At 35.8% G+C, this 27,841-nt stretch overlaps 2 protein-coding genes across 2 annotated transcripts; both read left to right on the forward strand.

Annotated features, from left to right (window-relative positions):
• Positions 1-5,041: 5,041 nt before the first annotated feature.
• Positions 5,042-6,044, forward strand: LOC114265421 (uncharacterized). Its single transcript, XM_082910678.1, has 2 exons — positions 5,042-5,782; positions 5,868-6,044. The coding sequence occupies exons 1-2, from the start codon at positions 5,042-5,044 to the stop codon at positions 6,042-6,044; spliced, it is 918 nt and encodes a 305-aa protein (XP_082766804.1).
• Positions 6,045-9,749: 3,705 nt separating this feature from the next.
• On the forward strand, positions 9,750-25,548 carry LOC145814220 (mitochondrial dicarboxylate/tricarboxylate transporter DTC). Its single transcript, XM_082910779.1, has 6 exons — positions 9,750-10,029; positions 10,471-10,554; positions 12,618-12,679; positions 22,705-23,066; positions 24,773-24,987; positions 25,123-25,548. The coding sequence occupies exons 1-6, from the start codon at positions 9,913-9,915 to the stop codon at positions 25,177-25,179; spliced, it is 897 nt and encodes a 298-aa protein (XP_082766905.1). The 5' UTR covers positions 9,750-9,912; the 3' UTR covers positions 25,180-25,548.
• The last annotated feature ends 2,293 nt before the right edge of the window (positions 25,549-27,841 follow it).

A 27,841-nucleotide genomic window follows, 5' to 3' on the forward strand; every position in this document is an offset into this window, starting at 1 on the left:
TTCTCTCCACAAGTCATGGCCAAGGAAAAATAAAATTATGAAAATAGCATGTCTGGGGGGCAATTTCATAGGGAAGGAACTCAGTTTTGGTTTTTAAAAAATATTCTCAACTCATTATTTGAAAAAAAAAGTCGGCCAACATCTTCTAGGTGTTCAAAAAATTATTCAAACCCAATGTGTGAAATAAAAGATCATCCATTTTTCACAACTCTTAATCTAGTGTTTAATCTAGAGAATGGTGCAAGTAATGTGGCTAAAAAGTGTGGTTTTAAGAATAGTGAATATTCACCGCAAAATGAGAGTGAAAATACACTTGGGAGACATGATTTTAAGCCAAAGATGTTTGAAAATTATGAACATGAGGGGCATGATTTTTTGCCAAACATGGCAAAGAGTAACAAGCCATTAATAGCTAAAAAATAAAAACAACCTCTTTTGACAAAAAATTATGAAAATCCATCACAAAATAATGGTGAAGATTTACTTGGGGGGCATGATTTCAAGCCAAACATGACTAAAAATCATGAACAACCCACATTTGTTGAATTTGAAATTTTTGACATTGTTAATTTTGTCAAAATGCTTAATTTTCTAAAATTATTTGATATTCTGATTTGTGTTACCCAACGACCATCGTGGGTTGGTGGTTCACATCAAAACTTGGTTCGGATAAATTGGTTAACAAAAATAATATCTTATTCTTATAAAATTTGATGCAATACAAAAAAATATAAATGGCCATATAACAGGCATTACTCGGCCAAACAACGACCAGTTGTTTAAATTCTGCATGAAGTTTGATAGAGTCGACACATCGACAGAAGGCCATTAATTTAATCTTGATTTTATAACTCTTCAAGAAGTCTCATTCTTAAAGAGTTAGGGGGCATTGTTTGCACCTATTTTTGTTAAAATCCTGTCGACAGGTGGATCAATCAAATGGTGACATATGGACAAGAATGGAAGTCTTCCATTAGTCAAAGGGACAAGTGGCATAAAAGGAGTTAGTCATGTGCATTGGATGATCTAAGTGGTGGAGCAATTATTACGCTAAGTCATGGACTTAGTGGGTTGCTTACAGAAAGGCACATGTGCAAAATAAAGAGCTTTACCTTGTCAATCTAAGGTTCAAAGTGATGAGGAATATGTGGCAATATAAAGGAACATTGGATCAACAGAGGAAGTTGATGATTTGGTAAAGTGTGAAGGCTTAGAAGCAAGGGAATAGTTGTAGCAGTTAAACAGTGACAATTGCAGGGTAAGAAAGATCATGGACAAGTGGAAGTTACTAGCCAATGGGCACGTGGTAACATGACATGGCTAGTGAAGTCATATAAAAGCTGGGAATTCACAGATAGAAGGACCTTCAACCAAATTCATAACACTTGTGAAATCTAGGAATAGTGTAATTTATCTAGGAGTAATTCTGTAACTTAGGAGTAGATTAGCAGTAATTTTAGTGCTTGTAACTCAATTTGGACCTGTTGAATATAATGCTATAAAACTTGTAATTTAATTATTGTAATTAAGTGACTAGTTTAAGTGTTATTAATCAAATTATCAATCTATTTGCATTTGTTTATTCACATTACAACCTCCAAAGAAATCCTTAAATTTGTCAAGGCATAGGACACCAACCAATACAATTGTAGAAACATAAAAGACGGTTTAGTTAATGAGCATTGCTATTAACATTCCAATTAATATTTTGGATTCCTCATTTCTTTAGATCCCTACCTACAAAATTATCCTAAAAATTTCTAAGACCCCCTAAATAATATCAAAAGTATCCATATAAAAACATCACACCCATCAAAAATTTTTAAAAAAAGGAATAATATATACACAATGATTTAAAAAATAAATGATTCAAATTATCAAAATAAAACTCGTGATGAGTAAGACATGGTGTGATTCATATAATAAAATGGACAAAATATGAAACCTTTTAACATAATTAGTTTGAAAAGATAAGAGGATATGATTGTCAATTCATGGTAGTCATCTTTTCATAAGGTAATTCCATTTACACACTATAAAAATATTAGAAGACATCATTTATATCATTTGGATAATTTTTTTTTTAACAAAAACCAAATATTCGGATATAAATTTATGAATAGAAAATAATTATCCAGACATAAACAATTAAACTTATATTTGAATAATTATTTATTTATTTATTATGAGAATTTACTTTTTGTTTAAAAATTTATATTCAAACAAAATAATGTGTCCTGAAATTTCATATGACGTGCAAATGTAATTGCCTTTTACGTAATATAGTGGAAACCGAGGACCACAAAACCAAGAATATAAATAATTTTGGGGAGCTTATATATACACCACCTAATCCCCTCAATACACACACTTAATGATATTTAATTTTATTACAATTTTATCTCTAAGTGAAATTACTATTTTAGACACCATTGTTAATTGAAAACATCTCAATGCACACCTCAGAGTTCTTGGGCAGTGTTTGCATCTGTTGCATCGTGTGTGTAGCTAGTGACACCATTGGTTTCACTTCTTCTATCAATTTGTGAATGACAAAGGTTGTCCAAATTGGTTTCACTCTTTCTATCAATTTCTGTATATGATGTTCATTGAGCTAGAAGTGAAACGAAAGGGCTTTGGCATTTCCAAGTTCATCAACCTTCGTCATTCGTAGGGAAAACATCATTGTTATGGAGGATTTGCCTTCTGAAAATCAGCAAATAAGTGTTCATGTGAAGCAGAGCGAAGGAAATGTGAGTTAAAATTTTTTTTTTTTTCCTGGCGTCGTTCGGATAACCAGAGTCGAATTGTGTTATTTGGTTCGGAAATATACTACCGAAATAATTATGTATTTTCGGAAGTTGATGTCCGAACAAAGAAACAAATTTCGGAAGTTGTTGTCTGAACAATGTATTTAAATTCGGAAGTTGTTGTCCGAACAAAGTTAACTTTTACAATATTCAACTTCCGAAATTTTAAAAAAAAATTCGGACAACTACTTCCGAATGAAGTAAATTTTTTTTTTTTCCATTTTATATTCCAAATTTGCAAACTGCATACCAAATTTATAGTTTCAAATTTCAAATTAATCTTTATAATGCCATTAAAAATTTGTAATGTTATACAAAACATGCAGGAATATGTGTCAACTCAAGGAAGTTAGGTTTGCGCGGATTTTGTGTTAGATTACACCACTCAATTCACAACTGAACAAGTTCAGTCTACGAAATTATAATGATTATGTTTCGAATTGCTCACCAAATGTAAATGTTTGATAATATTTATTTAACTTTGTAGGTATTCAAAAGTAAGGATGAATTGCTCAACTGGGTACGTGAAGTTGGAAAGAGAAATGGTTTGGTCATTGTAATCAAAACATCAGACTATGGTGGAGGTAAAAAAAGACCCAGGATGTATCTTGCTTGTGAGAGGAGTGGCCAATATAGAGCAACAAAGAATTTATAACATGATGGCAACAATACATCAAGAATAACCAGTACGAATAAGTGTGGTTGTCCTTTTGATATGAGGGCTCACAGGTTTACCACATATGATGAATGGACATTGACCGTAGTATGCGGATTGCATAATCATCCACCTGCGGAGCACCTCGAGGGACATTCATATGCGGGGAGGCTATCAAAGGATGAGAAAGCATTGTTAATGGATATGTCAAAGAGCATGGTTTGGCCAAAAGAAATCCTAGTAACCTTGAAACAGTGAGATGCCCTCAATGTAAGCACACTTAAAACCATTTACAATGTACGCCATCGAAACAGGGTGGTACAGAGAGCTGGAAGATCACAGATGCAACACTTATTGGGTGAATTGGCCAAGTATAATTACATTGAGCGCCATCGGTCTGAAGAGTCCACGATGACTATGACAGACTTGTTTTGGGCACATCCTACCAGTTTGGACTTATTTCGGTCTTTCCCATATATATTAATTATGGATTGCACACATAAAACCAACAGATATCGGCTTCCTCTTCTTGAAATTGTGGGAGTGACATCAACTGAAATGACATTCTCTGTAGCTTTTGCATACTTACAGTATGAGAGGGTCGATAACTATGCGTGGGTGTTAGCTACATTACGTAATGTCATGGATGGGTTTGTTGTGCCAACAGTTATTGTTACTGACAGAGAGCTAGCCTTGATGAATGCCATACAGAAGATATTCCTGAGTGCCAGACATTTATTATGTCGTTGGCATATCAATAAGAATGTGTTGACCAAATGCAAGAAAATGTTTGAGACACAGCAAAAATGGGAGAAGTTCAACCATGAGTGGAACTCTGTAGTGTATTCATCTTCTGAAATTCAATACAAGGAGCGTCTTAAATCATTACTTAAGGAATTCAGTAGTTATCCTGATGCAGTCAAATATGTCATGGATACTTGGTTAGTTCCTTACAATGACAAATTTGCGGCGGCATGGACAGACACGTGTATGCATTGTGGCAATGTTACAACGAACCGGTAAGATTACTTTTCTTCAATATTTTATTAATAAGTGCCATGTACTTGATTTTAACTTGACTTACATTGAATTGAACAGGGCTGAGAGTGCACAAGCAAAACTTAAAAGATAATTGGGTTCATGTCAAGTCTCATTTCAGGCATCATTTGAGAAAATACACAGTCTGCTTGAGTTGCAACACACTAATATCAAGGCTTCATTTAAGAAAAGTCTAACTGTTGTGCAACATCAATTTAAACCTTCTCAATTCAGGGAGCTACGGGGGAATGTGTCTATCTCTGCATTGGAGTATTTGCTTGTCGAGAGTAAGAGAGCCAATTCCATTGGTATTGATGTTGAAGCTTGTGGATGCGTCCTTCGCCACACTCATGGTTTACCTTGCGCCCATGAGATTGCTGACTACATCAGACAAGATCGTCCTATACCACTTGCTACCATACACTCATAGTGAAGGCAACTTCATATCTCCATATGCAAGAAAGAAGAGGAAACAGAGGTGACTTGTCATGCAGAAGTAGAGTTGTTTGTGAACAAGTTTAATGAAAGTGATAGAACCATGCGATTGGAGCTTTTGAAGAAGTTGAAAGAGATTGTATATCCGGGAAGCACTTTTCTTGTTGAGCCAGAGGTGAAGCCCAAAACATGTCCTTGGGATCATAAGAAGATCAATGTTTCTACCCGTCGTGACCCGTGTGCATTTGAGTTAGTGCAATCTGGACATGATTCCTTCTCACTTAGGGACACTCAAATCACTACATTAGCTTCTACTCTGCAAACCAAGAAGAAGCGACCTGTTAAGGGAAAGGAGAAGGTGAACCTGAAAGGGAAGGCATACATTACTAGAACAGTGAAACCTGGTGCATATGTTGATGCTTTCCCTACTGGGTTAAAACCATACATTAAGTTTGTCAAGGATGTAGCTGCAGATGGGAATTGTGATTTCAAGGCTATAGTCGCTTCAATTGGTCATACAGAAGATGATTGGGCTCAGGTTAGGCGTGACCTATTGGGTGACCTGCACATACACAAAGAGGAATACATTACACTTTATGGGTCCTATGAAAGGTTTGAAGAATTGACAAGCATATTGTCATACTTTGAAGACAGTCCTGGATACTCACATTGGATGACTATGCCAGACATGGGGCATCTTATTGCATCGTGCTACAATCTTGTGTTATACCACTTGTCTTTACAGCAATGTCTCACCTTTTTACCTCTTAGAACAGTGCCAGTACCTCAACTTGATATACGTGAGATTGCCATTGGGTTTGTCAACGGAAATCATTTCGTCCAGGTATAACAGAAACTTATCAATTGGGTTTATGCATGTACAAGAAGTTATGAGGTATGACCACTAAGTCAATTGATATTTGGTGCAGGTTTTGTTGCAGCCAGGCCATCCAATTCCTCCTATTGCCACTAATTGGAGAAAATACCGTCACCCTTGCGCTGTGGATTGGGATGATGCATATGTGCGTCGCATTCAACATTTCAAGGACATTATTCATGATAATGTAGCTACTCGAGAGACTTTTGATGTTGTTGATGTCGCATGACACATGTATGCTTTTGACAATGTTACAATTATGGAAGAAATTAATGGATGTGTTTTTGACGTTGATGTGTTATGTTTTGCAATGTGGATTGAATGTTATCGACCATTGTTACCATTCCATTGTAATAAGAAATATCATTTACAAAATCAACGACCATTGTTACCATTCCATTCTAATAATAAAATGTCATTACAATGTCATTACAATACCATTGTTGCCATTCCATTCTGATAAGAAAATATTTACCACTGTTACCATTACAACAATGTCATCTTACAAAAAACACCAAAAAATATTCATCAACTAACAAAATAACATGTAACAACATAACATGTCACGAATCAGGTGTATGCCTACGCCTAGGCCTACGACTGTATGTCAATGTCGAAGATGGAAAGCGACCTCTAGCAGAACTAGGTCCAGTAGAACTAGGTCCAGCTTCGTCAATGTGCTGACCTTCAAGAACATGTGTCATACTCTCGATAGCCTGGTAAAGTCGATAAGGATGGCGAATCCCCTCCTGATAACCAGCGTCAATAATAGGATGTGAAATCTGCAGTGCATGTGCAATACGCTGCATTTGAAAAGAATATCACATTTTAAGGAACATATCAGAAAAAAAAAAGTAAGTTACAAATGCATCAGAGAGGATAATAGATTACATCCGCATGTTCGCTGAAATCCTGATGGTCATGGACACGTGGTTCATCAGTGTGCTTGACATATAGGTGCGTGATATTCTTATACCAATCCATGTAACCCGGTACACATTGCCAAGGCTGACGAACTGGTGTGCTCCTCCGTTGCTCAGACAACACGTGGTTATCCCAAGTCTCCCAGATCCTATCCAAGTATCTGTACATGACGGTATATCGTGCAGATATGTTGCCTCGTGCACCACGACTGGGAGCTAGCGGTGCATCTGGGATGGTTTGAACCCTGCCAAACTGCCTCAAAACTCTATCTGGATGATAGGGTTCGACAACGTCTAAGCACTTTAAGCATCCATGGTAGAACGTAACCGGGTTACATGGATGCCGGTCTCTGCAGTTGTGGTATGGATCCCAAATAACCTATAAACGTAAAGTGTTTTTGCATTAAAGTACATAAAGGGTAAGATAAATGGAAGTGTTAAAATTATCGCAGGATGAGTAAACTTACATCAGTAGCTACTAAACTGTCAAGCTCGGCTCGAAAAGATTTCAAATGGTCAATGGAGGAACCCGCCTCTCTCCTAGATGCCCAATGGTACACGTGTGGCATGTCTTCATTGTAGCCCATGTTCTGATGAGGTCGAAATGCTCGGAAGTGCTCATAAATCCACGCCTCCAAAAGAGTCATATAACCACCCATCTGCTTAACCCCAGACCGGCTAGCAAACCCCAACTGTCGATATAAAAATGCTAATGCAGCAGCACCCCAGGCATAAGTATGTATGGATCCCAAATCCATCAACAAGTCGAGGTAAACAACGGGAACCCTGCCGCCACTCTTGTCACTGAAGAGTGTACATCCCAACAGAAACAATAAATAAGCTCTTGCAGCGCACTGTATGGCCTCCTCGGGGTCTGAATCTGTGACACCAGCAAACTGACTTCGCAACCATTCAAGCCTGACTGAATTGCCACCAGCAGAAGAAACCTCTTCATGTGCTGCAAGTTCAGTAATTCCCAAGCCATAAACGAGTAATGTAACTCCATGATGATCTGTCACATCTGGTATGCTGACTGATTTGCCTACAATGGAAAGGCCAAGAATAGTGCCAACATCATCCAGGGTCAAGGTCATCTCACCAACTGTCATGTGAAATGTGTTCGTCTCAGGTTGCTATCTCTCAACAAAACATGAGATTAGAAGCTTGTTGACGAACCGATAAGTGCAACGAGCTAATTGTGACAGTCCAGATTGCTCAATAATGGCTTTGAATTTGGTGTTGTTCTCTACTAACCACCATGGCCATGTAAGGATCTTAGAAGAGTGATTATGACACTTTAGGGGCCCTCGTTCCTACAACACAAATGATATCTCATTACAAACTACCATACAACACAAAAAAAAAAAAAAAAAAAACTCATATACAAATAAATTTCAGTTTTACTGAGGAATGTTTACCTCCCCGTGCTAAATAGCTGCAGCCACATGACTATTGAAACTCCGTAGTATTGACGGATCAGTCGGTCCACTTGGAAAAGCATGAGTAAGGTACTCTTCCTGGACAGGAGGAGAATCAGGTAAAGAGGTATCCTCTACAGCAATGTCAAGCATATCATAACCTTCAACTCGTCTTTGGCTTTGGCCCCCACTTTGACTGGCACTGGGAATATCATATTCTACCGAAACTGGATCACGACCTCGACCACGACCTTGACCTCGTCCTCGCCCACGCCCTCGTCCCCGTTCATGGTCCACATCCAATTCACAACGTCGTCTATTTGAAGCAGTAGGTGGGATACGTTGTTGATATTCAGAATCCATATTATCTGCAAAAAAAACTAAGTGTGTGTAATGAGTGTGTGTGTAAATAAACAGAGTGTGTGTAAAATTAATGAGAGTGTTTTAAATTATAAGTGTGTGTAAAATTAATGAGAGTGTGTGTAATGAGTGTGTGTGTAAATAATAAGTGTTTTAAATTATAATGAGAGAGTGTGTGTAAAATTAATGAGAGTGTGTGTAGTGAGTGTTATAATTAAGTGTTAGAAGGGAAAAAAAAAAAATTATGTTCGGAAGTTGTTGTCCGAAATTATAGCTACTATTCGGAAGTTGAAAACCGAAAAAAAAAATTATTTTCGGCACTTGAAAGCCGAACCAAGTAAATATTTTCGGAACCATAGTGCTGAATAGAAGCAGAAATTTCGGAACTTTAATGCCGAACAAAAACAAAAAATTCGAATAACCAGTTCCGAATGAAACACGGCAATCACTTACATTGGGGTGGACTAAAAATTTCGAAAATGGTAAAAATTAACCCTACATTACAAATAAAATAGGAATGAGAAGATTCTAATCTGTGTAAACTAACCTAAAATGTGAAAATTTCAATGCTCTTCAATGCCCTTCAATGCCAATACTTCAATGACAAAAATGGATGGATGAAGCTTTTGGGGAGGAACGGTGGAGAGTGTGAGAGATGGGTGTGTGTGTGAGAGGGGTCTGTCACGGGTGTGTGTGTGTGTGAGGGGGTGTGTGTGTGTATGATTTACATTTGGGGGTATATGTGGAATGATAGGTGTGTGTAGTGAGTCAAATATATTAGGATTTATTTTTTTAGTTTGTGTATTGAGAAGAATTTGTATAGAGAGAAAAAGGGTGTGTGTATATAGAAGCTCCCGTAATTTTGATGCTTCATTTACACCACCAAAGCAGACAATTTCTTGGACAACTAGCTATTCGTAAAATTTAATTATTTTAGTAAGTTATTTTAATTTTTAATTATTTTAATAAGTTAAAATTTTTATGTTTAAAAAGATGATTAAATTTTTTTATAGTAAGTTATTTTAATTTTTAATTATTTTAATAAGTTAAAATTTTTATGTTTAAAAAGATGATTAAATTTTTTTATAATTAAATATAATACTTGTTAAAAAAATAATTATGAATTTAATGTGATATTTTATTTTATTAATTATTTTAATTTAATTTATTTTTTTTTTTAAATTATAATTAAAAGACTTAAAAAAAAATAAAAAAATAAAATAAACTCTCCCCAAACAGGGTTTATATCAGGTTTGGGTTGGGGTTTGCAGCAGTCTCCGCCACAGCCTCGCAAGTATAAAACAAGTGACTCTGCAACCCTCCCTGTTTTCACAAAGCCTCTCTTCTCTCCTCTGTTGTTCAGTTTTGGTAGCAGAAAGAACGAAACAAAGAAGAAATGGGAGAGGAGAAGCCAAAATCCATAGGAGTATGGCCCGCAGTGAAACCCTTCGTCAATGGCGGAGCCTCTGGCATGCTCGCTACCTGTGTTATCCAACCCATCGACATGATCAAGGTACCCCTACTTCTTCTTCTTCTTCTTCTTCTTCTTCTTCATACTCTCTCTCTCTCTCTCTCTCTCTCTCTCCATCAGTTAAATCTCGCATCTTTGTCCTCTCTTTCAAGGGTTTCAGATCTTCGACTCTCTGTTAACGTTACATCTTCATTTTGTGCTTCTTTGTTCTACTTCTGTTCTGCTCACTTTTCACTCAAAACTCCTTGCTTTTCTGCTTTGCTTTGCCCTCAGATCTTAGATCAAACGCCTCTGTCTCCAACCTTCACTATGTAGAATTTTGAGCTGAAAGATGATTTTATATTTTTTATTTTTTTATATGTTGGTTAGTTAAGATCAAAGTCGAAAGTTACATGTTAAATATGAATTTTGTTTCTGGAATCTAGATATGGTGGTTGAACAAGACGGGTTTGATTTTAAGCTGTGTTTATTTGGCAATTACAGGTGAGAATTCAGTTGGGTCAGGGATCAGCGGTTGATGTCACCAGGAACATGCTAAGGAACCATGGTATTGGCGCCTTTTACCAGGTTTGTTTCTACCAATTCATGTACTTGTTGCTTTTAACTTTACTTTTGCTTCACAATTTATTAAAAAACAAAAAAACGAAAAAAAAACCCTTTACTTTTGCTTCACTGATCCTCTTTTAAGAACTATATAGTGTGTTTGTAAAATTGGGGCTATTACATGAACATATCTACTTGCTTTGAGTTAAGGCTAACTATGTAAAACTGGGGCTGTTAGATGACCATATCTCCCGTCACTTTGGGATCTAGGGAGGTTCGAAACCTTACCACCATGTGGCAAAGCATCTGTGGTTTGAACCCTTGAGACCCAGTTCACAATGAAGTAACCTTACTGTTGTATAAGAAAGAAAAATATTAGGGCATGATTGAATACCCCCACCCCCCAGCAAAATTTTTAAAATTTGTCAATGCAAGGAAAACAGAAGTGATTAAATTGGAGAAAGATGGTGTATTCTCCTATTTTTGTTAGTTGCCCCATATTAAATGATAAAATTTTATTTTAAATGACACAGGTGGTGCAATGGCTCAATGCAAATTGAAAAGGACATCAATATACAGTTATGTGTTTTAAAATGGATGAATAGGTATTTAAGGTAATATCAGTGAAAACATTGTGCCCTCATACTTGTTTTAAGAAAGATAAATTAAGGTTTTGTTACACTGCGTGCTAGTGTTCTTTGTGGGAGTTATGTAGGTTTTGTTTTAAAATATGTTCCTAGAGACCCCAGATGTTAAAGCCCATAAAATTACTCCTCAAAGCTAGAAAGGCCCCATTTGTTTGTCTCAGTTAAGAATTTTTTTTAGTTGACCTCTTTGGTTGTGGTAGTTTGATTTCAAGGTATGGTTAGATTGTTGTTCTAATCTTCTGATGGGTTGAAGTGATAGTGAAAAAAAAAAAAAACAATCTAAGATATAAGGTCCTACCCTTGAGTAAATAGGAGCAAATAGCTCTGCTTGAGTTCAGTAAGTCTTGTTTTGGCCATAGCATTAATGGCAGTAGCTAGTAACTGGCTTTATCGCCTTTCAAGTGTATGATGAATGTAGAAGCTGTCATCAGCTTTTTTTGCTTTGTCTCTAGTGTGTAGATAGATCTCTGTGGAGACTGGAGAGAGCGGAGCTAGTGTTGTGAAGCCATGGTTGGTCCATGCTTGTTTGGTTCAGTGCTATTGTGGCTAGGATAAGGTAGGCGGTGGCTGCTAACCCACTCGTAGTTGTGTGTTGGTTGTGGAAAGTGCAGTTTGACAGGGTTTGATTGCCCTTATGACCACAAGACATCTTGAGTGCACACATGGATTCCTCAATAATAGCTGAGATAAATTTTGAGTTTGGGCAGGAAAACCAACCTGTTGATAGTTTGGTGTGTTACAGGCGGCTTTGCCAAGTGGTTGGTTCTACTGGTCATTGCTGTATTGTTCTCATTAGTGGTGGAAAATGTGACGTTTTCTTATGGGTTTGAGTGGATGACAAGTTGCATTTTTACCATTGGTGGTAGCCACATATTTTTATTGGGCAAGCTGTTGAGTTTGTATGATCTATAGACTATAATGGTCCTCCTTGATGTATTGATGATTTGGGTCGCCCTTTAATTAGGGTGGGATGGTTGAGGCTTCCATGGGTTGGATTGATGGATTGTGATGCATTGATCATTGAAACACATTTTTATGATGTATTTTTGCCCGTGTGTCTTTGCTTGCTGTACTTGCCTAGCCAAGTGGGATGTGATTGGACCACTTGTTTAGGATAGGTTGGGTATTATGTGTCTTGTTGGACTGTGTGTACATGTGGATACACATATTGAGCGTCATTGTAATATTCTATTTTTGGTAACAAACAAACTTACTTACCCAAAAGGGGCAAATATATAAACAAGTTATCCGTATAGCTTAAAAGCCTAACATTTTCTCATTACCCCCTACTATCACTTCAGTCCCTTTAGAGGATTAGAACATCAATGAAATCTTCTTTGGGACTTATTTATTTATTTTAATGGAAAATATTAGTGGATACTTTTAGCATTGCACTTGCTGTACGCATTATTCTGCCTAACTTGGATTATTCTTGAGCAGGGGCTGTCTGCTGGGCTGCTTAGACAAGCTACATACACAACTGCCCGACTTGGATCATTTAGGTGAGTGTTTCTCAATGCTAAGCACTCACAAAGATTGATTATGTGCTCATTATTTATTTGAAATTTTCGCATTTATACTCAATCTTTGTAAGATACAAAACTTGTTATCTTATGTGTGATTTTAAGTTATAACTTAGATGCATACATAATAATCTCACATTAACCTGGGGTGCATAATAATCACAAAAAACTAGTTGGGTCTATCATGTCTTTGTTTTTGCTTTGTTCATTATTATAATATAAGAACCTGGTTATTTTACGATACACTTTTTCTCTTTCCTTCCTCGCTGCTCTCTCTTTCTTTCTTTTAAATGCTGTTGTACAGAAGAACAAATTTCATTTGAATTCTGGAATGTAAGACTAAGATTATTTGTTTCCTTTAGAGGGTGATTAGTTTTTTTCATGGACTTGTGGCATCAGGTATCATCAAATCACTTCGTTAGAAAATGAAAGAAACCCACCCAACCCCAACCCCAACCCCACCCCCACCCCCACCCCCACTCCCTTAGAAATTGAGATAGGAAACTAGTTTTGGCACTAGTTGTACTTGTAGGAGTAGCATAAGAAACTTGGGTAATAAATTGTTATATGCAGTCAGTCAAAAGCGTTCCAAACATGACTGTAGTTTCTTGATCAAAGCACCCTCATTTCCTCCACCTGTGCTCTCTCTCTCTCTCTCTCTCAAATGTTGTTTGTACATACGAGCAAATTTCACTTGAATCGTGGAATATAAGGCTAAGATTATTTGTTTCCTTTAGAGGGTGAGAAGAAAGCATTAGATGATGCACTGGTTCTTTATTTAGTTTCTTTTATGGACTTGTCGCATCAGGTATCATCAAATGACGTCGTTAGAAAACAAAAAAAACTTGGAAATTGAGATAGGAAACTAGTTTTGGCACTGGTTGTTGAACTTGTAGGAGTAGCATAAGAAACTTGGGTTCTAAATTGTCATATGCAGTCGATGAGAAGAGTTCCAAACATGACAATATTTTCTTGACCAAAGCACCCTCATTTGCTTTATTTAGGGATGTCAAAACCTAAACTGGGTTTTCAATAAGAAATCCAAGGAGTTATGAGAGCTAGGGTAAGATCTGTCTACAATAGTGCACAAATCTTGATAAGAAAGATCACATGGCCTAATGCTCAATTGTCAGACATCACATGGCTCACTGCTCAATAGTCAAGTCAATATCACATTGTCTTTGAACGTGTACTTAAAAGATAAGATGTAATTTGCATACCAAATTAAATAAGTCCACGTGTATATAAAAAAAACATTATATTCTACATAATTGTCGGTCGGTTCGGGTTTATACAAATTTATTTGAACTAAAACCGACAACCAACCGTGAATTATATATTTTTTAAATGTTCAATCCGTTGTTGACTGTGGTGCCCATCAAAATCGACCGTGGTTGCAATTTTCGGTTCGATTCGGTTCGGATCGGTCGAGTTCGTCTGTTGAATCGGTTATTTGAAAACCCCTAGTTAGGATTTAGTTTCCTATTTTGAGTTAGGGTTTCTAGCCTACAAATGTTAGGTCTTTGCATTGTAATTAGGAATGGCAACGGGCCGGGGCGGGGCGGGGCTGGGGATCATACTCCCCGTCCCCGATGGTATAAATTTTCCCGGCCCCGGCCCCAATTCTTAACGGGGAGCCTATCACCATCACCGTCACTGTCCCCGTCCCCGCCCCCTAACAAGATCGGGATTCCCCGACCCCAAAAATTTCCCGAACCAAAAAAAAAAAAAAAACCAAATAGCAGTAGCAAGTTAGCAACAACAACGATTCAACAATATCATCAATCAACATCAACAACATCATCATCAAACAACATCATCAACATCACAAAGAGAGAGATCTGAGAGAGAGAGAGAGAGAGAGAGATTCAAGCCACATGAGGCATGACAGGATCTGGTGGCACGACGAGTATGAGTGAGATCCAAGCCACATGAGGCAGATCGGAGATGTGGCCCCACTGAGTTGGGCATTGAAGGTCGAGATCTAAGTTTGCGGATTTGAGTTCAACGGTGATGGGAGGAGGGAGAGGAGGACAGCGGAGAGAGGGCGATCGGCGGTGAGGGAGGTTTTTAGAGAGAGAGAGAAACCGAGTGAGAGATAAGAGGTCGTGTGAATTGTGTCTGTGTTTTTTGGGTTTGGTTTATATATATATATATAGAGGGGTATGATAGTAATTTCACTTCAGGGAGAAACGGGGCTGGGGCTGGGGCCGGGCTGGGCTGGGTCTAGGGCTGTGAAAGCTATCCCCGTTCTCGGCCCGAAATTGATCGGGAATTCAATTTCGAATACCATTCCTGTTCCCGTGGGGGTATTTTTAAGGAAAAAACCATTCTAATCGAGGTTGGGGAGTCGGGTACTCGTCGAGCCGGGTTGAAATTGTCATCCCTAATTGTAATATTTAGCTTTGGATTATTGATATTGAGTATATGATTAAGGCCATTGTGTTAGGGTTGTGGCCCTCATCTTCTCTCTTCTCGCTTCTCGTAACATACAACATTTCTACATTATTTTGATCATAGCCAAAATCTTGGTCTATTGTTTTTGTTTAATTAGTGTGGTTACGTTCTTAATATAGCCTCATTGCTTCGGACCATCATCACCATCATTGAAGTCATACAACGGCAATGATTTGATTCAAGAAAAATAAAAAATCCATATCGTTGATCATCTAAGAAGCACGAACATGGATGCGGACACGGGACACGCAATTTCAAAAAAATAGAGACACGGACACGGCGGGAACATGACAGTAAAATATGTTTTCATATATTTTTATTCGCTATCTATATTGATATTACATCCACAAACAATTAGGTCTCGTTTGACAACCTTTAGTTTTAGCCTAAAAGTCAAAAAGTCACTATAAGTTGTCACATCACTCTCTCTACTCTGCTCATCATTTCGTAAAAAGTCAAAAAGTTACTAAAATAGTCTGTTTCCAAACGAGACTTAAACTAATTCTAATTCTATATATATATATAAACCAAATCAAACCAAGTCTTAAGTCTCATCAAATAGGGTCGGCTACATGAATCATTCTTCTCCACTGGACTCTATGCAAGGTCATTTCGTTAGTCAAATTAAGGAGTTTCATATCTCTATTACTATACTAGTTCACGTCAATTTAGGTCTATCCCTCTCCTAACATTACCATCTATTGTTATTGTATCGTATTTCTTCACTACTGCTTCTGTTTGTCTCCGTTGTATATGACCAAACTATCTTAATCTATTCTCTGTCAACTTATTTTCTATCGGTACTATTACTATTCTTACCCATTCTCGAATATACTCATTCTTAACTCTCTCTTTTTTAGTCTTGCAACACATCTACCTTAGCATCGTCATGGCAATATTTATCTTATCTAAATGTTATTTCTTAGTTGCCTAATATTCCATCCCATGTAATATTGCTGGGTTAATGTCCGTTCTATAGAACTTTTCTTTTAGTCTAATGGATATACGTTTATTGCACAGTACTCCAGACGCACTCTTCTACTTAAGTCACCCTGTCTTAATTCTACGGACCACATCCGTTCCAATCTTCCCAGTCGTTGTGATAATCGATCATAAATAACGAAAATATTCACTCTTAGGTAGTTTTTGGTTCTCAATTTTCACTTCTCATTGGCTTCCATTGTAACTGTTATTAAAATTATACTTCATATACTCCGTCTTAGTTCTGCTTATCCTAAATCCTTTAAGCCACATTTGTTTGGCAGATTAGGTAGGATGAGATTATTAGTGAGAGGATGGTTAGTGAATAAATTGTTAATGTGTGGATTGTTGGTTTGGGGTGTACTAAAAAAGTATACTTTTTATCTTTTTATTTATTTTTGGTCACATTACCTCTCTACTTTTCTGCACATCTTTACGTAAAAAGTCAAATAGTGCACTTATTTAGATCATCCCAAACAAGTAAACAGTGTGTTTGTTTTGATGATAGTGTGGGAGATGGTTAATGATGGGATTGTTAAATTATTTTTATATAAAATAAATAAAAAATTATTTCTATATTTAAAAAAAACTAAAACGAATATTAAAATAAACAGGTATACTTGATAAAAAAAAATAGAATTAAAAAATAAAAATTTTAATATAAAATAAACTTAATCCACTCACTATTTTTTTTAATCCTACCTAAAATCTAGCCAAGCTAATCCCTCTCCTGAGAGAGATTACTAAGCCCCTCGCATTGTTAATTCCCCCTCTCAAATCATCACCAAACAAGGTGTAGGTGGAACCCACACCCATATTAATCCAATCCGGCCCCCTACCCTGCCAAACAAACATGGCCTTAGATTCAAGTGCTTTTCTTTAAATCTCCAACTTAGCGCTAATTCCTACTCTAGTCTCATCCACTAACACAATATCATCTACAAAAAGCATACACCATAGCACTTTATCCTGAATATTGCGCGTCAACTCATCTATAACTAAAGCGAAAAAAATAAAGACTTAAGGTTGATCCTTTGTGTAACCATACAATAATTGGAAATTCACTCGTCTCTCCAGCAAGCGATCTAATAGTGGTCATCACACCTTCATACATATCTCTAATCACATCAATGTAATCTTTTGTCACCTCTTTCTTCTCTAACACCCACCAAATTGTATCCCAAGACATTCTATCATATGCTTTCTCAATATCGATAAAAATCATATAAATGTCTCTTTTCTTTTCTCTATACTTTTCTATTACTCTCCTCAAAAGATAAATCGCTTCTATTATTGACCTATCAAACATAAATTCAAATTGATTCTTTGATACCTTTGTTATATCTCGCAATTGACGTTCTATCACTCTCTCTCACACTTTCATTGTGCGACACATTAACTTGATTCCTCTATAGTTGTTGCAATTCTAGACATCTCCTTTATTTTTATATATTGGCACTAAAATATTCTTCCTTCACTGTTCTAGCTTTTTTCTAATTAACAAAATCTTACTAAATAACCTAGTCAACCAAACAGTTAATATCTTTTTTTTATTTTATTTTTATGGATGATTTATTAAGTATTTAAATCTAAGAAAAAAATAAGACAATCAATATTCAACATTCATCAAAAATACTAAATTAAATGTGGAAAATAACAATTTAGCATGTTCCTAGTGTGTTCCCGGCGTGCCTCTGGAAAACAAATTGATTAAATAAGGGGACACGCCATGTGGTGTGTCCCGTACATGTTCCCTTTGTGTTCGTGTGTCTTACACGGATACGACAATTGTTTTGAAGTGTTGGTGCTTCATAGTCAATCATCAATTGCAAGATCCATCTCACCATCGCTGACACCGCTATCTACACCAAGCAAATAAGTCAACCTCAGCAGTTCTACAATGCATGCCTTCTTGTTAGAGTCATGTCTTTGGCAACTTGTTGTCTATCGTTGTCAGTCTCCCCTAATTGCTGGAACACCCTTGTGAGTTGTTGGCCACACCCCTTTCCAATGACCTCGACGTTGTTGCTTTGCTGTTTAATTATTGAATCGCGTCCCAATGTTATGTTCAAGGTATGCATATCTGGTGTACCAGTATCGTGCCCATGGTAAACATGGGGTAGCCAAGAAGGGACAAAGCCAAATAGTCTTCTTTATAATTTCTAGGTTTGTTAGAACCTTGACCCAAAAACACCAACCAATTCTATAGCCCTTATATCCGACCTACTTTTTTGACCCAATACCGAACCCATCTTACCCAATACCTTATTACCCAATAACAGTTTAGCCCATTAATAGAAGCCAACCCTTTAAACTTAAAACCAGTCCATCTTGTAAATACCTTTATCCAACCTACTTATTTAAGTCCAAACCAATATCTATAACTCAAGCCCCACCCTAACCAAAGTCCAAACCCAATATTTAGAATGCAGCTAGTCAATACATGTACTCAGCCTATTAAAATTCATCTAGCCTAGCCCAACCCAGCCACCAGATCTCCTAAAGCCCAAACAAGAGCATCTTAAGCCCAAACTAGTTCTGACCTCTAGGCTATGTTCAACAACCATCTTCTATTAAGATATACCCAACCCAAGTATCTGTAGCCTAGAAAGAAGCCCAAACAAGACAACCCTAAGCCCAAACAAATTTTGACCTTAAGGTCCAGCCTGACCATATTTAGTCCCTTTGTTTCATTCTTCTTGTCATCATGATGACCAACTCAAAGCTATATTCAAAGAGTGACATTTTTTCAAGACTAACAAAAAATAATTCTAAGCGCATGATAGATCAGCATGATCAAATGACAGTGCCACTGCAAGAAATGTAAGCAACTTGGGTAAATTGTTGACTCATATTTTAGGAGGTACTTCAGAAATTCTTCATAGTGCTTGTGACTCATGTAGAAATTGTTGACCAAGTCGTTCCAACCTAAGGAAAGTGATCTTATTTTGGAGAAAAATCTAGAAGTCCAAGAAGTCATTGAAGGGTAAGTGACTCCACACAGGACATGGTTTTATTGAAAGAGGAACTTCCTATTGACACGCTTTGCTCCCAATTGATTCTTCTTTGACCAAGTTAGACATGATTGATTTTATTGGTATTGAAGATGTTCTTTACGTGTTCAACTTGTGTTTGGTGGACCTTATCAACAGTCCTATGACACCGATCAGTTGGAACAAGAAAGTCAAATGCCATACATATTCAAAATATTTGATCCGTTGGCATAGCTGGATTCAATACCTAAAAGGAAACTCAAGGATGAGTTCTTTTTATCAGTCGAGAAGAATGATGTAGAATGTGTGAGCACCTTTGGCGTGGATATTTTATTTCGAATTTATATTTCTATTTATGTCTTTATTGTATAGTATTTTATTAATTTTTTTTATTATAGTTTAATTTAGGAGTTTTATAAATATTTAGCTTAATATTTGGTCTTATATTTTGTTAGGACTTATTTCGGGGAAATTACCCCTCGATGGAAATTTTCAAAAATTATTACACATTAGTGAAAAAGTTTATGATTTTAATTATTAATATTTATAATGTTTATCACTTATTGGGCTAATCACTTGATTGCTCTGGAATAGGTTAATTGCCGAAGACGAGAACGAGTGAGTCTGGTTTCGAGAGCATGCCTTACTCTAATAGGGGCCATAGACTTTCTAAGTGTAATTAATTTTTTTGTCAGCCACTGGTTTGTTATTTCCTCATTTATTTTCCTATTTTATATTAGGGTTTCTAGCCTATAATTATTAGGTCTTTGCATTGTAATATTTATTTAGCTTTGGATTATTGATATTGATAATAAGGCTGTGGTCATTTGTGTTAGGACTGTGGCCCTCTTCTCTCTTCTTTCTTATTGTTGCTTGCAACATTCTACATCACTAATGCTAAGAATTTGTTTTCACATTTGATGACTGCAAAATTTCTACTTTGCAGTGAATATTTGACAACTTAAAAGGAGAAAAGTATCTACGCTTATATTTAATTTTTAAGTTTAAATATTTTTTTGCTATTCTAAAATATTTTATTTATTCAATAAATATAAAAATTTGAAATTTGAAATGCTTATGCCTACACACCTTGAGGCGTACGCCTCTCCTCAGGAGGGATAAAAAACCTTGTGTTTTGGATTCACCTTTAAAGGCTTTGGGCTTAATGGCTCAACCCATATCGGGTTTGGGACCAGTTTTGGTCACTCCACCTTGATTATAACCTGTCCCATTTATACTTTCACATTATACAATATATGTACTCTACTCAAACTAATACTTTGCTATATATACACTAGGAAGCTATTCCAAATGTTGTATAGACAACATGGACAAAACGCAAAGCAGGTGAACACTTTAACATTTTACATAAACTATGAAGCTATCTCTTATGTGTTGTTCAGGTAACGTGGGAGAGATTTACTGACAAGGCATATGAATTCCACATCCAAAAAAAAAAAAACAAAACAAATGACAATAGAGACATAACATTTATAAAAATAAACCTACTACGATTATAAAGGGTTGGAATGAAGGACATTTATTAAAGTTAAACTGGGCAGGGGTGGGGGAGGACTAACCCCTACTGAACATGCCCCATTGCCATATTTATTATTATTGGGAAGGAACACAATATTAGAAAGAGCTACATTTTAGTGTTTATTGTATTGGAGATAGCTACTTTGTTGATCATAATTTAACTTGCTTCTGGGCTCCAATTTTTGGCAGTGCCTTTGTTTTCCAGTTTGAGACTTGGTCAGTACATTGGATTATTGTAATTTAACTGACTTTGGTCTTATAATAGAACAATTTTTTTAGTACATTCTTACAATTTAATTGACTTTGATCTTACAATTTTTTTAATAGAACAATTTATTCAAGTACAATTTATTCTTGTCCAAAAAAAAAAAAGCTTCTAGTGTAATTGTGTTTTTTACTCCTGAAATTCAAAAGAAATTTTAGTTTTTTAGGCCTGACATAGGGGGTACTTATTGACGTATAACAAAAAATTAGAAAAACTTATTATGGTAGTGTTCTGTAATTGCATATTCAGGGCGTGGGATATATAGTGAACTTATGACTATTTATAAAAAAAAAATATATATATATATATATATAGTGGACTTATGAAGCTCACATATGAATGTTCATTCTCCTTTCTTGATAATTAAAAGTTTATGTCCAAGAGAATAATGGGCGATGAAGCACGGACATGCTGAAATAGGTGCCGTAGCGGTGTCGGACACGTGTGTCCCTTTAAATTTTTATTAAGGGACACGCCGGGGACACGCGTGTCTAGAATCACGCTAGAAAGAGTTTAGAGCTTTGGCCCTAAATCTCAAAATCATGCCAGAAGAAGAAGCTGGTTCGTCGGTCAGGTAAAGTCTCTCTCTCTCTCTCCCCTTCGCTTCTCTCTTTGGCTTCGCGTCTCTCTCTTTTGCCTCTGGCCTCTCGCTTCTCTCTCTGACCTTGTGTCTTTCTCCTTCCCCTCGTGCCTCTCTTCTCTCTTGCCTCTTCCTTTTATTTATTTATTTATTTTGATTTATAGACCCCTCTCTCTCTCTCTCTCTCATTTATATTTATATTTGTACATTTTATATTTTTCTATTTAATTTTTTTTCTTTATGTTTATATATTTTTCTGTATTTATGATTATTCTAATATATTTTTTTTAATTTCTCTATTTATTTTTTTTACCTTTATAAATATAAATGTAGTGTTTTTTTAATATATATTTTGAATTAATGTTAGTTTTTATTAATTTTGATTGTTTTGGTAACATAATATTAATCTACATAGCAAATATATTTAAAATAAATAAATTAATTAATTTTCCGTGTGCCTCGCCGTGTCCGTGTCTCCATTTTTTTTGAAATCACCGTGTCTCGTGTTCATGCTTCATAGATGATGGGTATCTGAGTTTGTTGGAAGAATCTGTGGTAGTACATCCTTTTATTGCATTTGGTTTTGACATTTCATACAGATTATAATGCAGCAGGTTTCTATAACTCTTTAACCCGCGTCATAATTGTCATTGTGCTTCTTGAGAAGGCAAAACCAATGGCATGGGGCTCTGAACTTTGAACCTATGGTATATTGACAATGGTTGTACATCTATGTATTTCTTATCTTTGGTTGTGCATGTGTGCATGTGAATAGCTTATTGGAAAGTAGCCATTATAATTCTTTTTGCCATGCAATTTGGAAATTTTAACATAGCTTTAAGAATGAACTTCTATATAGGGAAGCTGACTTGTGTAGGAAAAAATTAGAATGATCCTGAACATGTCAGGTGTGGACCAATAGTAGTAAATTTCATGGATAATGATGTAGACTCCATTCTGAATGCTATGTAAAATGAAGGCATGATTTGCTTTTTTCTGGGTCCACCAGGGCAAACCCAATTGTGCTAGACTGTTTTGTCACTCCTTTTGATATGGCTCTGTATGGACACGTGGGTTGTATGTGGATGATCTGTGATGTTTATGTATAAGATATGACTTTGCTTTTAGATTTGAATTATAAAATCCTTAAATTTAAGTTTGCAACTTATTTTTTCCCCTCTGGTGTTAGGATTTTGACAAATAAGGCAATTGAGGCCAATGATGGGAAGCCCCTACCTTTATATCAGAAGGCTTTGTGTGGGCTAACTGCTGGAGCAATTGGAGCATCCGTTGGTAGTCCAGCAGATTTAGCACTCATTCGTATGCAGGCAGATGCTACCTTACCTGTCGCACAGCGCCGGAACTACACGAATGCATTCCATGCCCTGTATCGTATTGTTGCAGACGAAGGAGTTTTGGCACTTTGGAAAGGTGCAGGCCCTACTGTAGTGAGAGCAATGGCGCTGAATATGGGAATGCTTGCCTCATATGACCAAAGTGTGGAGTTCTTCAAGGATTCTCTTGGTTTTGGTGAGGCAGCTACAGTGGTTGGTAAGTCTCTGTCAAATAGTAAATACTGCCCAGATTTCCTCAAATGCTTTGGCATGAATTTTAACTAACTTTTTATGTTTTATCATTTATAATAAATTCATGTGTCTCTGTAATTTAAACCTTTTGTTTTTGTTTCTTAGGACTCTTTCAGTTTTTCTTCCTCTCCAACTTATTATTTGTACTCAGCTGTATGGTGTCATGATGTAATAATGATGTTTCAAATATTGGGATGAATTTTTAGTAAAAAAATTAGTTAGGCCATGGCTGTTGCCGAAGCAGCAATGAAGTTTGCCAGATCAACTATTGCTTTGATCTGTTGTACATTAAGTACAAATGTATTGTGCATTACTTTGGTAGAAGCCAATGTTACTTTGGCAATACATAAGCCTTTTAGTTAATGTTAAGATTTTCGAAATCTACATGCTACATGTTGGTACTCTTACCAAAAGAATTTTGTGTGTTCAGATTTAAGCATATTTGAAATTGAAAAGGGAAAAAAAGAAAAAGAAGAGTTGTGGACTCTAGAGTCCAAGCCCCGTTTGGGGTTGCTTATTCTTGTTGGCTATAGCATCTGATTAGGGTGTTTCTACTTAAAATTAAGATCAAAGCTAAATTTTTTTAGAATCATCTGATTCTTAGTTTATTGCTCATGTGGGGCCCTTTCATACTCGCATTGAATTATACCAACTTCCATACATGTCCTTACCTGAGCACTTTTTAATTAACCTTTGCCAAATGCATTCCCAACTTCTTTTAAAGAACCTTCAAGTTCAGCAACCCTAAATGGGTCTAGAATTTAATTTTGAATCTGAACATGTTTTTAGCATTGTGGAAAATGATGTTGTTCTGTGCTTGTCATAATCCCAATTATGTGTAGGATTCAAATTGATGGCCTCTAAGCTTGTAATTAAATGCTAATGTAAACTAATAGGGTCTATATAGCTGGCCTTAAGCCAGAATAAGATAGTTGGGTTGCTTGTGGGCTTTCTTAAAAAATGTTTCTCCAATAGCTGGGTCATGCTTAGTATTGAGTTTGCAATACGAATAGTGTGGTTTTGCAGTTACTGATGGAACAAATTGGTTTCTGATCAAACATATGTTTCTGGCCCATTTATTTTTTGAGCTGTTGTAGAAATTATGGGTTCATGCATGACCTGGCTAGGTGCATCTAATGATTTTCAATCAATTTTAGCTTATTATGGCCCATTTTAATTTTATTGAATTTGAATTCTTTAATATTCATGTTGAAGTTATTCTATAATGCTCAATAGTTGTTCAGTAGAAAAAGATTTGGCCATTGCCTATGGTCAGGTTAGGCTGGCTTTTGCTGTCCACAGTGTGCTAATTTATCTGATTTGTTGGCATATTGGCAACCTTGTATAAGGCCATCATAAGGAGTTTGTTTGAGCTGGATTTTGCTGTCCCTTCCTATTTTATGTTGTACAGTTTTGTTGATGAAAGAATGTCAAATAAAACTTCTATTCCTTTGAATTGTGGTGATTCTTCGCATATCATTTAATGGATAAAAAATGGAGAATACATTTGAGTGAGGTATGACATGTTTGTTTCACTTGCCCATTATTTGAACAAATTAGAAAGTGCAGATATAATTGTAGTATGTTTCCGGGTTGTGTGTATTAATGTAATGGCATTGATTTTCCTGCAAATGTGATTCTTATGTTTGATTGGATTGTTTCTATTCTCAGGGGCCAGTTCAGTTTCAGGATTCTTTGCTTCAGCCTGCAGTTTACCCTTCGATTATGTGAAAACCCAAATACAGAAGATGCAACCTGATGCTGAAGGGAAATTCCCATACACTGGTTCCTTAGATTGTGCCATGAAAACCTTGAAATCTGGAGGCCCCTTCAAATTCTATACAGGATTTCCAGTATACTGTGTTAGGATTGCCCCCCATGTCATGGTACTCTCTCTCTCTCTCTCTCTCTCTCTCTCTCTCTCTCTCTCTCTGTGTGTCCGCGCGAACTAGTACAAATTACACTGGAAGCCACCTGTCTTCAAATTTTAAGTAATTGTTCAAAATGTTGTGCTTTTGCAGATGACATGGATATTCCTTAACCAAATCCAAAAGTTCGAGAAGACTATTGGGTTGTAGTGTGTTCTGCGGATATAGTGATCTTAGTTGGAGTTTTGAGCTCTGACTATCAGAATAATAATACCTTCTGATTTTGTGTTGTATTTCTTCCTGCCCTTGTTAACTTCATACCCCTGAAGACAAACCTTTGTCTCAGAAATATTTAGCAATTGATAGAATTATATTGTATTACATTGGAACTAAAATATTTTTTGGGTGTGACTGAAATAGGATTTCACCAACTGATTTTTATTTCGGAAAGTTACTTATTTGAGATCCTTGAGAGAAGATTGCTCAAGCAAAATAATTCATGTACTCTGAATTAGAAAAAACCAATTGGCTTTTTGGCATATCAATGGTTGTATTGTCTTCTCCTTGATCAGGGGATAATTTGCTTCTCTTCTTGCTGATCTTTTTATCCTTTGAATTATATACTATGCTGTCTTGTGAGTTCGAACGTAGGGGCAGTCATTTTTATGTAAATATTTTGGAAAATTTTATTTCTACCCACATAGTTAACTCAATCTATACATTTATGAACTATTATTTTAATGACAGTTATATCTTAGGCTAGAATGATCATAATGGATATCTATCAACACCTATAATATTATATCAAAATAGAGTGTTGTTATTAGCAAATCATTAATTATTTTAAGTCTCTTATTTTTTTAGCCTTTATTTTATTTTATTATAATAGTAATCTTAAATGAAATTATTAAAAAAGATATCAATAATTTTAGGACATCTAATCTCACAATTAAGTTCATACACCTATTACATCAATGAGTTAGGGTTTGTGAGAGCAATTACCTCCACTAAATCCTACCTTCAAAACCTATTCATCTTCAAAACCTTGAAAATTCTTTGGTGGTAATATTCCGACAGGAACGGTGCCAATCATTTGATTACCTATACTTTTCCGGTAATGACAATAAGTGAAAGTTTTTTCAGTAATCACAACTCCATAACAAGAGGAGTACAACAATAAAAACTTAGTGGAGATTTATAACTTTGATGATATTTTTAGCTCAGAGGAGATTAACCTTATAAGGGTAAGGTTTTTGATAAAAATGGCAAAAATAATAAAAATTATTCGTCATTTTTTGAGGACTGAACTCTTGAATATATGACAAAAATTCGGGAGCACAAGCCCAAACATTGTTTATTTGTTCAGCAATATGTAACCGAACATTTATTTTCTCAAGTCATGAACAAGTATGTGGAGATGAAATAGTAATTACCTTCGTGGGTTTTGTTAGGGTTTTTGGGAGAGAGGTTTTTTGGAGTGTAGGGGTGTGCATTTAATTGAATAGGTAGAATATTTTTACAAGAATAATTTTGGTACTATTTGAGGGGATAAGAATTTTAAGGGCTTTAGAATTAATAAGTGGGGGTTCAAAAAAATGGAGAGTCCAAAATAATTGTTGGGGTGCTAATAGCAACACTCATCAAAATATTCTCCGTATACATCTTTTAAAAACAAAAAAAATCTCAATGTATATCTTTTAAGTAAAAAAAAAAAAACTAAATCTTAATTTCTTCATTATTTGTCACTTCTTCCATTGTTTCACACTTTGCTTGCTACACACTCTACACTCCTCTATTGCTTGTAAAGTAATACTCTCATAATAACTCTCACATTGCTTTACTCTCTAGGTTTATACTCCACTGATTTATAGGGATATTTACTAATAAGTCCCATCTCACAAACAAGTACTCCAATTAGTCCCAAATTGTTTCTATTGTTCTGTTAAGTCCTATTAGTGGCGAGTTTCTTTTCGTGTGGTTTTATTTTCGATTTTGATAGTATTTTGGTGGATGACTATACCCTTTTATTAATGTGACAGGTATGATGTGACACTTTAATGTGACAGGTATTAATATGACACTCCAAAAAAATTAAAAATTTCTTATGCTGTGTTTGGGGGATTTGGAGAGGGATTTGGAAATTGAAAGGGAAAGGGAAAAAGTGTGTGAAACTAGGTGAAATATAGGTATGTTTTATTCACATTTCACCTAACTTTTCCATTTTCCTTTCCAAATCTCTCTTCAAATCCCCCAACCAAACACAGCATTAATGTATTTTTCTCAAATGTGACAACGTGGCGGGTATGATGTGACACTCTAAATCTTTTACTAAAAAAAAAAAACTAAAAACTCCTTAGTATTCTTTTCCTAAATGTGACAACATGACGAATATGATGTGACACTTTAAAAAAACTAAAAACTCATTAGTGTAATTTTTCTAAATGTGACACCATGGCCCAAATGTGATAACGCGACGAGTATGATGTGACACTTCAAAAAAACTAAAAACTCATTAGTGTACTTTTCCCAAACATGATATGTGACACTTTAACATGACGAGTATGATATGACACCGCAAAAAATTAAAAATTCTTTAGTGTACTTTTCTCAAATATGACACTCTAACGTAGTAACACTAAAAAACTTTTTAGTATATTTTTTTCAAATGTGACACTTTAATGTGGTGGGTAAATAAGTCATCACACATCAAAAAGAATTAAATAAATCACAAGAAAAAATATGAGACTATATGGATTACAAGTCCAAAATATGAGATTTATTAGTCAATCTCCTTATTTATATCATTTTCTCATTAGTTCTACAATTATTCTTGATTTTGTTATGGAAGAGTTACAAACCAATGGAAGTTCAA

Source organism: Camellia sinensis, unplaced genomic scaffold (genome assembly GCF_055761805.1).
Source record: "Camellia sinensis isolate YWXY unplaced genomic scaffold, ASM5576180v1 Unanchor1, whole genome shotgun sequence".
Classification (NCBI taxonomy): domain Eukaryota; kingdom Viridiplantae; phylum Streptophyta; class Magnoliopsida; order Ericales; family Theaceae; genus Camellia; species Camellia sinensis.